Consider the following 12,105-nt stretch of genomic DNA (forward strand, 5'->3'; position numbering starts at 1 on the left):
GGAGCAGGCTGAGGCCTTATGTTTTTGGCATGTGGAGGCAGCAAGAGACATTGCCGTCTACACAGCAGGGGAACAGCTGGCATTACTGAACCCCACTAACACATTGGCGAGTGTGTTTTCCTCTGTGAAGACGCACTACTGAACAACAACTGGTGTTGTTGAAGCACAGGATGAGGCATGGAGCAGGCTGAGGCCTTATGTTTTTGGCATGTGGAGGCAGCAGGAGACATTGCCGTCTGCACAGCAGGGGAACAGCTGGCATTACTGAACCCCACTAACACATTGGCGAGTGTGTTTTCCTCTGTGAAGACGGCACTTCTGAACACCAACTGGCATTGTTGGAGAACAGGATGAGGCATGGAGCAGGCTGAGGCCTTATGTTTTTGGCATGTGGAGGCAGCAGGAGACATTGCCGTCTACACAGCAGGGGAACAGCTGGCATTACTGAACCCCACTAACACATTGGCGAGTGTGTTTTCCTCTGTGAAGACGGCACTTCTGAACACCAACTGGCGTTGTTGGAGAACAGGATGAGGCATGGAGCAGGCTGAGGCCTTATGTTTTTGGCATGTGGAGGCAGCAGGAGACATTGTCGTCTGCACAGCAGGGGAACAGCTGGCATTACTGAACCCCACTGACACATTGGCGAGTGTGTTTTCCTCTGTGCAGACGGCACTTCTGAACACCAACTGGCGATGTTGGAGCCCAGGAACAATCATGGAGTAGGCTGAGGCCTACATGGTGGCAGTTTTATATCGGTTGTAGACTACTACTGATTGTCAACGTGCTCCAATTAGGCCTCTGTCTCCACTCTGTTTGTAGTATTTCCCCTGGCCTCCAACACCGCCAGTTGATGCACAGAGTTGCCGTCTGCACAATCCACACTTGTTTCTGTGTTGTTGGGGTTCTGTAATGTCAGCTAATCCCCTGATGTGTGTCTGGCAATGTCTCCTGCTCTGTCCACATTCCCACTACAAGTAGTGGGAATGTGGACAGCGCAGGAGACATTGCCGGACACACATTGGGGGATCAGCTGACGTTACTGAACCCCAGCAACAACTGGTGGTGTTGGAGGCCAGGGAAAATACTAGAGACAGAGTGGAGACAGAGGCCAAATCAGAAAATGTCTTAAATCAGAGATAGTTTGAATTGGGAGGCAGCAGGAGAGTTTGCCGTACACACAGCAGGGGAACAGCTGACGTTACTGAACCCCACTAACACGTTAGCTAGTGTGTTTTTCTCTGTGCAGACGGCACTTCTGAACCCCAACTGGCGTTGTTGGAGCCCAGGAACAATCAGGGTGTAGGCTGAGGCCTGAAGTCTTTTGAATGTGGAGGCAGCAGGAGACTTTGTCGTCCGCACAGCAGGGGAACAGCTGACGTTACTGAACCCCACTAACACGTTAGCTAGTGTGTTTTCCTCTGTGCAGACGGCACTTCTGAACCCCAACTGGCGTTGTTGGAGCCCAGGAACAATCAGGGTGTAGGCTGAGGCCTGAAGTCTTTTGAATGTGGAGGCAGCAGGAGACTTTGTCGTCCGCACAGCAGGGGAACAGCTGACGTTACTGAACCCCACTAACACGTTAGCTAGTGTGGTTTTCTCTGTGCAGACGGCACTTCTGAACCCCAACTGGCGATGTTGGAGCCCAGGATGACGCATGGAGCAGGCTGAGGCCAACTTGCAGCACGTTTTATAGAGGTTGTCGACTACTACAGATTGTCACCGTGCTCCACTGTGGCCTCCGGCTCCACTGTCTCTAGTATTTCCCCTGGCCATCAACCACACCAGTAACAGCTCTGAAGTGTCGTGTGCACAATCCACACTTGTTCCTGTGTAACTGTGCCTCAGTCCCGTCAGTTAATCCCCTGATGTCTGGCAAGCTCTCCTGCTCAGTCCTCATTCACACTACTAGTAATATGAATGTGGACAGAGCAGGAGACCTTGCTGGACACACATCAGGGGATCAAATGATGGGACTGAGCCACAGTAACTCAGGAACAAGTGTGAATTGTGCAGACGCCACTTCAGAGCTGTAACTGGCGGGGTTGTTGGCCAGGGGAAATACTAGAGACAGTGGAGCCAGAGGCCTAAGTTGAGCACTGTTCCAAATCTGTAGTAGTTTGCATGTGGATGGAGCAGGAGACATTGCCAGCTACACAGCAAGGGAACAGCTGGCATTACTGAACCCCACTAACACAGGAGCTAGTGTGTGTTTCTCTGTGCAGACGACACATCTGAGCAACAACTGGCTGTGTTGAAGCCCAGGGATTATAGTTCAGGTGGTTGAAACATGAACACAACAGGAGACCTGGATACAGTTGCCAACCAATTATTTAGTCGGGAATAGGACTGGCAAATTCTGGAGAGATCCAGGCCTTGTTCATTTTCAGAAAAGTAAGCCGGTCGACGTTATCGGAAGATAGTCGCGTCCGACGGTCTGTTAGTACACCACCTGCGGCACTAAAGACGCGTTCGGATAATACACTGGCAGCAGGGCAAGCCAGCACCTACAATGCATACTGGCTAAGCTCTGGCCATGTATCCAGCTTAGAGACCCAAAACTTGAAGGGAGAAGAGCCATCTGGGAGCACATTCACAGGGCAAGACATGTAGTCTGTCACCATCTGACGGAAACGTTGCCTCCTGCTGACTGGAGCCGATTGTGATGGTGTAGGCAATTGTGGCGGACACACAAAACTTTGCCACATTTGGGCCATAGTGGTCTGGCCTTGTGCTGAGGCGCTGCCTCTACTCCCTCTTTGTGCGGAGTTTCCTCCACTGGCTCGACGCACAGAGGTGCTTTGTAAAGCACTAGCACCACTGCTGTCGGGTGGAATGGAAAACATGATGGACTGCACCAGTGTGTCTTGGTACTCTCGCAGTTTTCGCTCCCGGTTCAACGTTGGTATGAGGGTTTTCAAGTTGTCCCGGTAGCGAGGATCTAGGAGGGTGTACACCCAATAATCAGCTGTGTACAGAATGTGGGCGATGCGGCGGTCGTTTCTCAGGCACTGCAGCATGAAGTCAACCATGTGCTGCAGACTCCCAACTGCCAAAGAACCGCTGTCCCCTGCTTGAGGCGTGATCTCTGCCTGCTCTGCATCACCCCACCCTCGCTGTACATACTGACTAGAGCTTTATGTACCTCCCTCCTCTTGAGAGATGTCTTCCTCCTCCATCGACTCCTCCTCATCCTCCTCACAAAGTGTCCCCTGCCTAGGCCTTTGTGAGGAAGCACGTAGCGCAGACTGTCCAGAAGCAGATGGCATTTGGGACTCCTCATCCTCCACCTCTTCCAAAACCTCATCCCTTATTGCTTGCAGTGTTTTTTGAAGCAGGCAGATAAGGGGGACAGTCAGGCTGACTAGTGCATCATCTGCACTCGCCATCCGTGTGGAATAATCGAAGGCACGCAAAACGAGGCAGATGTCCTTCATAGAGGCCCACTCAGTGGTGCTGAAGTGTGACCGGCGCACATTGCGACTTGTTTGCACCTGATGCAGCTGGTACTCCATGACTGCTGCCTGCTGCTCACACAACCGCTCCAACATATGTAACATAGAATTCCACCAGGTGGGTAGGTCACATATGATGCGATGTTCCGGAAGGCTTAATCGGCACTGCAGAGCAGCAAGGCGCGATCTTGCCGTGCTGGAACGCCGCAAGTGAGCGCACTCTATGCGGACTATGTGCAGCAGTACATCAAGATCCGGATAGTCCCTCAGAAAGTTCTGCATGACCAAGTTGAGCACATGTGCCAGACATGGGATGTGAGTGAGGTTGCCTAGGCCAAGAGCTGCCACCAGATTTCGGCCATTGTCACACACTACCAAGCCTGGCTGGAGATTCGCTGGCACAAACCACACGTCGCTCTCCTGCTTGATGGCATTCCAGAGCTCCTGCGCTGTGTGGCTTCGATTCCCCAAAGAAATTAATTTGAGTATGGCCTGTTGACGTTTGGCCACGGCTGTGCTCATATCGGTCGTAACAGGCTCCTGCTGCGGTATTTCAGAGGAACTTGAGTAGGAGGAGGAGTCAATGTGTACAGACTGGATTCCTGCTATCCGTGGAGTTGGCAGAACACGTACAGCGCCACTCTCCATATCTGTACCCGGCTCAACAACATTTACCCAATGGGCAGTGAGGGAAAGGTATCGTCCCTGTCCATGGTTACTGGTCCACGCATCAGTGGTCAGGTGGACCTTGCTACTGACGGCGTTCAGTAGCGCATGTTTTATGTTTGCCTCCACATGTTTCTGCAGGGCAGGGAAACTCGCCTGCTGAAATAAAAGCGGCTGGGCACGGTGTATTGTGGGACTGCCAATGCCATGAAGTCCCGGAAGGTGTCAGTCTCCACAAGCCTGAATGAGAGCATTTCAATTGCCAGTAGTTTGGCAATGCCAGCATTCAGAGCCTGTGCTTGGGGATGCTTTGCTGAGTATGGCTGCCTTTTCTCCCATGCCTGTGCTACCAATGGCTGTCGAGTGGCCTGGGAGTATGAGGATGACTGGGAACGTGGTGCTGTGGGTGGAATGTCACAGGGTCTCCGGACAACAGTGGCAGAGGTTCTTCCATGACGATCCTGTGAGGAAGCCGAACCAGCTGTGTGTGAGCTGGAGGAAGAGGCCCCAACACGAGCTGAAGAGGTGGTAGGTGGTGCTGTACGTTGGCCTATGTCTTCAGTGTGTCTGTGTAACTCCACCTCGTGCTTGGTCCGCACATGTTTCCACATATTAGTGGTATTGAGGTTGCTGACATTTTTCCCTCTTTTGACTCTCTGATGACACAGCTTGCATTTGACAAAGCAAATGTCATCTGCAACTGTGTCAAAAAAGGACCACGCACTGCAACTCTTGGGAGTGCCCGTTTTGCCTTTTGAAAGAGGAATGCTCCTAACGGGTGCCGAAGTGGAGGCTACAGGCAACCAAGTCTGCCCCCTCCCTCTCCCTCCGGTTTTGGCCGTTCGGGGAATCTCTTCCTCAGAGCTGCTCCCACCACCTTCCTGTTCCTCACGCCATGATGGGTCAAGGACCTCATCATCTACACTCCCCTCTTCCAACACCTGCGTCTCCTGGGTTGCCTCGCCAGCACCGTACGCAACAGAAAGTGGCACCTGTGTCTCATCATCATCTGATGCGTACTGAAGTGTGCTGACCATAGGCACTGGCCCACCCGCCTCTTCAGATTCAGAGGGACAAAGAAGTTGCGCATCACTGCATACTCCCTCTTCTTCACATTCTGGAATGCTGCTTGGATGGCCCCCTCTTTCCAAACCAACAGATTCCGAGAACAGAAGTAGAGACTGTGATGGCTCCTGTCCAGGGCTCTCTGACTGCCTGGGCACTTTGGCAGGTGGTGAAGAGACAGATGGTTGCTCTTCGGCGCTCTGGCCCTGAGAGGATGTGGACGTTATTGAAGTCGATGCGTTATCTGCCATCCCACAACGGCTTCAATTTGTTCCTCCCGCAGCAGTGGGGTACGGTGTGAGGTCCTACAAAGCTGCGCATAAAGGACTGTTGCCTGCTAAAACTGGGGGATGCTGACTCACTGGTGCCAACAGCAGGCACAGAACCCCCACGTCCTCTCCCTGCAGAATCCCCACGTCCTCTCCCTGCTGAAACTCCACGCCCACGGACATGTGCCTTACTCCCTGCCTTCTTCATGTTGCTAGACTGAGAAAGATAGGCAGAAAATTACAAAGGGGGGCCTTAGTGTTCTTATTCCTGAACAGCTGGTTACAGGTATAAGAAACACTAATTTTATGAAGTGTGTGTGTTGACTACACTTTAATGGGAGCTAATGTGGCCTACCCAACTTTCAAATGTAGTGTTTGGTGAACTTTGGTGTTTTTTCGGGGGGGAAAAAAACCAAAAGGATGTGACCAAAGATTTGAAAGAGAGAGAGTATCACCAACTTTCTGGAGCTATTACAATGCAGGCAGGTAACCTACAATGCAAAAGATGAGGCTCCAAAAAAATTGGGTAATACTAATCTGGCTGCAGCTGAAGGGCACAAGCCAGAATAATGGCTCCTCTATCTACTCCTATATAGTGTTTGCAACCAACCAATGTAGATGGATATGGATGGATGCACACTAATAGGAGAAGAAAAAATGAGCTGCAATTAAAGAAAAATATGTGTGAGGCAGTGACGCACGCTGAGCGGCCTACAACCAGATGTAGCTGCAGGACACACTACTCAGCGTGAGCTGCACTCACACACAGTCAGAGACCTCTCAGACAGCCGTGAACAGTGCAGCTAAGTGGGCACTAGCACTGAAAGGCTGCAGAAAGGCTCCGCTGTGTACCCCTACCTATAGTGTTTGCAACCACCGTGTATGGATACGAATGGATGCACACTAATAGGAGAAGAAAAAATGAGCTGCAATCAAATAAAAATATGTGTGAGGCAGTGACGCACGCTGAGCGGCCTACAACCAGACGTAGTTGCAGGACACGCTACTCAGCGTGAGTTGCACTCACACACAGTCAGAGACCTCTCAGACAGCCTAGAACAGTGCAGCTAAGTGGGCACTAGCACTGAAAGGCTGCAGAAAGGCTCCGCTGTCTACTACTAGTGTTTGCAACCAACGTATATGGATACGGATGGAAGCACACTAGATAGAAATTAAGAAAAATAAGCAGCTCAAAAATAAAAATATGTATGAGGCAGCAGTGATGCACTCTGGGCGGCCTACAACCAGACGTGGTTGAAGGACCCACTCCACAGCGTGAGCTGCACTCACACAGCCCTTGCAGACAGCTGTGAACACTGCTGCTAGGGCAAAGAAAGCTACAGTGGTGGTTTATGTAGCCTGGGTTAAGCACAATGTGATTTGTAAAATCGCTATTTCTAACTGTCCCTCACAATCTTCAACAGCAGTCTGTCCCTAACTGAATTCACAGCAGAGTGACCTGAAATGGCAGCGGCAGCCGCTTTTATAGTGCATCATGACATCATTTCAGCAGCCAATCACAGCCATGCCAATAGTTAACATGCCTACATGCCTATCAGGATGTGCCCACACTTCTGAGGATTCCCATTGGCTGAATCAAAGCGAGCAGGCTCATAGCATTATGGGAACTTCCGATTCCGGTATCCGATATGAAAAAAGTATCGGAAGTAAGTATCGGAATTCCGATACAGCTAATATCGGCCGATACCCGATACTTGCAGTATCGGAAAGCTCAACACTAGTTCTAGGTTTTCTGGACCCACATCTGTACTTAGAGCTGGGGGCTGAACCTCCCCGGCCAACCCCTTCTGTGATGTCACACAGCAGAGGCAATAAGGCATGCCAGTGAACAAACCAGTTCAGTTTAGCTGCAGAGTACATGCTGAAAGGACCCCCAGATGTCTGGAGATGTCTGGCTGGCTGCCTATCCCCCAACCACATGGTTTGCCTAAAGACCAGTAAGCAACTGTAAGTTTAATTTCTGCTTTTCATCCATTATTTTATATTTGCAATGTACATATGATGTCTCAACTTTGTAAAATGTTTTATCTATGTTATCACTGCCCACCTTTGGGGAATAAATCATAAAATTATCAGTCTGCCTTCATGCTCTAAGAAACTAACTTAAGCACCTTTAGATAATTATGCTACTGAATTGGGTTGGCTTTGAACCCCTCTATTAAGTCTATAACTTAAGCAGAGAAAATTGGAGCTGGTGGCAGTGTGGTGTGTTTCGGTTGGTTGGGCTAGCTGGCAGTACAGAAGGGGTTTATATGCGGGATGAGTGGCTGCAGCCAAAGCATTGATAATTCCCTTACTGCAGCGGTCTAATCGCCTGTGCACAACAAGCAGCCCATCCGGCGACTAATTATCCTAGGTGTAGCTCCCTGACTGACCTGAGGATAAGGGGGGGCGCCGGAGAGCTACGAGTTCCAAAGTGGAACTGAGAAAGTGGGATATCCATAAATCCCCGCAGTTCGTGGAAGGTTGTTAGCAGTGGTGGGGCATCCAAAATAACCCCCCTGCGATAAATTGTTAGGGCAAGACTAGCTTGCTGTATTTTTTTGTCACATGGTGCCAGTGGTGGGATAACTAAGCTAAGCCCCCACTGTGCCTGTGATAGCCGTGTGTTGGCAGTGCGTCGCATTCCCCTGTCCGTGACATACCCGTGTAAGCGGGTTGTTTGTAACTTACCGCATGGCCTTTCTAGGCATTATGTGATAAATCAAACCAAAAGGATCCCCTTCAGGGTGATCCCCATCGACCATGCCCCCATGATACCCTTAACAGAGTCCAGACTCTTAACAGGAAAGAAAATTTCTGGATTCATAAACTGAACACTATAAATCCCCATGGACTCAACAAAACAACTGATTTATTCAATTAATTGAGATATATCTCGGGATTTTGATCTGTTCTTCTGTACAACCTACCTCCTTTTTCCTCTATGTTGTGATGATAAATGTTACAGGTCTGACAAACATCTGCTCTGTTTTATGAAGAGGATTTATCCCTTCATTGTGCTTTTTCTCTGCTTTCTGTTGCTTCAATTGCTATGTGATTTTGTATAGGGATCAACCTCGGCATTTCAAACAGTAACTAATTCCTCTTAATACTGAACATTCTTACTTTTCTTTTAAATTAATCGAAGAGCTTCTGAGTTTTATTATTCACTATTATATTTTTGACTACATAGACTGTTGTGAAACCACCACCAAATAATGAGATCTAATCAAATCCGACCACGGTTCACTGGTTTAAAAAAGCAACAGAAGGATGCTGACAAAGAATGAACTGATTAACCCCTTAACGTTCAAGTTCCCGCACCATGACGGACTATGCCAGTCATGCATTTAAACTATCACTGCGTGTAAACACGCAGTGGCAGTTCAGTGCCGACAGCTGTCATAGACAGCTGACAGGCACGGCAAGAGGTGTGGGGGACCCAGGCCGTCAGTCCCCCACCCTAAACACTGCAATCAGTCAGTCAATCTGACTGACCGATTACAGCATGACTGCACAGGAGATGCTGAAATTTCAGCATCTCCTGCCTGGTAAGTGCAGGAGCTCAGCGCTCCTTGGAATCTACTTACCTCTACTTTATGTAGTCCCCACATGTGTATTGGCACTAAGCAATTTACCTATATGTATGTACATTTTTGAGTGTTAGGACATCTGTAGCCTATCATTACCTAATCCTAGTCCTCTAATTGTTGTTTTAATTATTTAATTGTAATTCTTGGTTTGACAATAAATTTATACTTTTTATATATTTGGACTTATTACTCCTATTTTTCTTTATGGTAACACTACAATAATTACAAACCTCTCCATTCCCTGTAGGTAGGAAAACTTGAAAAATCAGCAGTGTATCAAATACTTATGTTCCCCACTGTATGTCAGTATGTCTTAGAATCAGTGGGATCCATGTAAGCATTCCAGAGGTACAACCTCATAATGTGACACTGGTCAGAAATGAAAAAAATTGTTCCGATCAGGAAGGTGACAACAGGCATGTGGGTGAAAGGGTTAAAATAGCATCCCTTTAGAGGAATCCCCAATATATTAGCCCCTCAAAGTCACTTCAAAATGGCACAGGGCCCTAAAAAATGAGTTCTGAACATTGCTCTAAAATAATGAAAAATTACTAAACTACTAAACTTTTAACCCTTCAAACAAAATAAAAGGATGTTTGAAAAATTACTGATGTAGAAGACATAAGGTAAATGTTTTTTTTTTAATGTAGTATAACTATACGGTTTACAGGTATAAACATTCAAAGCTGGAATATTGCATATTTTTATTTATTACCAAAATAAAGCACAACATAAGGGAAAAAATATTTTCAGCATAACTGGGATATGCGACATTCAATTTTTATTACCGCAAAGAGTGACGTCAAATTTCAAAAATTAGGTTTTGTCACTAAAGGATTACAATGCCTTCTTCCCAATGTGAGTTCGCTGATGTCTAACAAGTTGAGAGTAAAATGAAAAAAATATCCCACAATCAGGACATGAAAATGGCTTCTCTCCTGTGTGAATTCTCTCATGTTTAACAAGAGTTGATTTGTCTCTAAAACATTTTCCACATTCTGAACATGAAAATGGCTTCTCTCCTGTGTGAATTCTCTCATGTGTAACAAGATGTGATTTAGTTGTAAAAAAATTTCCACATTCTGAACATGAAAATGGCTTCTCTCCTGTGTGAATTCTCTCATGTTTAACAAGAGATGATTTGTTTGTGAAACATTTCCCACATTCTGAACATGAAAATGGCTTCTCTCCTGTGTGAATTCTCTCATGTGTAAGAAGATCTGATTTGTCTCTAAAACATTTTCCACATTCTGAACATGAAAATGGCTTCTCTCCTGTGTGAACTCTCTCATGTCTAACAAGAGTTGATTTGTCTATAAAACATTTTCCACATTCTGAACATGAAAATGGCTTCTCTCCTGTGTGAATTCTCTCATGTCTAACAAGATGTGATTTGTTTGTGAAACATTTCCCACATTCTGAACATGAAAATGGCTTCTCTCCTGTGTGAATTCTCTCATGTGTAAGAAGATCTGATTTGTCTCTAAAACATTTTCCACATTCTGAACATGAAAATAGCTTCTCTCCTGTGTGAACTCTCTCATGGGTAACAAGAGTTGATTTGTCTCTAAAACATTTTCCACATTCTGAACATGAAAATGGCATCGCTCCTGTGTGATTTTTCTCATGTGAAACAAGATGTGATTTTGCTGTAAAACATTTTCCACATTCTGAACATGAAAATGGCTTCTCTCCTGTGTGAATTCTCTCATGTGTAACAAGACATGATTTATCTGTAAAACATTTTCCACATTCTGAACATGAAAATGGCTTCTCTCCTGTGTGAATTCTCTCATGTATAACAAGAGTTGATTTTTGTGTAAAACATTTCCCACATTCTGAACATGAAAATGGCTTCTCTCCTGTGTGAATTCTCTCATGTCTAACAAGATGTGATTTTTCTGTAAAACATTTCCCACATTCTGAACATGAAAATGGCTTCTTCCTTGTGGGAGATTTTTTATTTTTCACACTTCTTCTGTGTCTTTTATTTTGTTTAACAGTCTGTGATGAATTAGGACATTGTATTTTGAAAGGATTCATGTCTGAGATGTTGGCATGTTCTTCATATTGGTCTTGCGCAAAACTTTTTGGGATTTTGGAGCTGCTGGTACGACCATCTGTAAGAATATAACTGATGATTTTTTTAGTCAAATAACCTTATATTTATCTAAATATAAAAAAAAATATGAAAAGTAAAAATAAAAAAATTACATAGAGATTGCAAAGGTTGTAGCAAAATTCTATTATTAACTGACTGAAGTGTAATTTACATAATGTGAAGTTTTCACAAAAGAATCAATTGTGCTAATGTCCATTCTCAATCATTGGCCAGTGCAAACAGATAACTGCTACAGCCCTCTACTTCTGAAGAATAAAATTGAGCGTCTGCAAGGAAAATATAATTTCATCAAGGAGCCGTGACTGATGATATAGGAAGGTGATTGGGGCTTATTAGCTTTCATTTTGATGAAGGAATGATGATTTGTTCCATTATCTCATGGCTTTTTTATTATTGCAGAACATCCTCAATTTACACATAGTGGATGATGCGCTGTCAACAATGATCATTTTTATTCTCATATAAAATATGCGACCAATGACAAATGTTTTATTATTTGATTTCTCTGTTAGAGCTTCATGCACCACCTCAATGACTGGAAGCGAGCGGCTGCAAGGAACATATTTCTTTTTTTAAATCAAATTTTTTTATTGAATTTTATAAAGATTAACACAGAGGAAAACAACATCAACCAAACACTGGAGAAACATAGCTCTCCACCCCCAACCTTAAGAAACATTATTCATGTGTTATTTATACATCTTGGCTCTGAAAAACCAGTATAATTGGATGAACAAATATTTCAACAAAGTAACAATAATCAAACCAATTACATATAGCTTGTGAAAACACTAATAACATTTTTATTAATTTTCAAAGAAGTTTAATTTGATGCATCATATAAACATAGCTCAAAGCAAGCCGAGGCGAAATCTCCTCAATTCCCTAGATGTCGAACCAGAGCCATCAATCCATAGACCCTATATCTTGTC

General features: G+C 45.7%; 1 protein-coding gene across 1 annotated transcript in view; it reads right to left on the reverse strand.

The window, feature by feature from the left end:
- Positions 1–9,738: 9,738 nt before the first annotated feature.
- Positions 9,739–12,105, reverse strand: part of LOC141047847 (uncharacterized) — a 147,846-nt gene continuing 145,479 nt past the window's right edge. The window contains exon 3 of the mRNA XM_073543180.1: positions 9,739–11,171. Within this exon, the coding sequence (XP_073399281.1) occupies positions 9,889–11,171 (1,283 nt within the window). The 3' untranslated portion in view covers positions 9,739–9,888. The remainder of the gene's footprint in view (positions 11,172–12,105) is intronic.

This window comes from Dendrobates tinctorius, unplaced genomic scaffold, assembly GCF_039654945.1.
Source record: "Dendrobates tinctorius isolate UK_male_01 unplaced genomic scaffold, ASM3965494v1 ptg000129l, whole genome shotgun sequence".
Classification (NCBI taxonomy): Eukaryota; Metazoa; Chordata; class Amphibia; order Anura; family Dendrobatidae; genus Dendrobates; species Dendrobates tinctorius.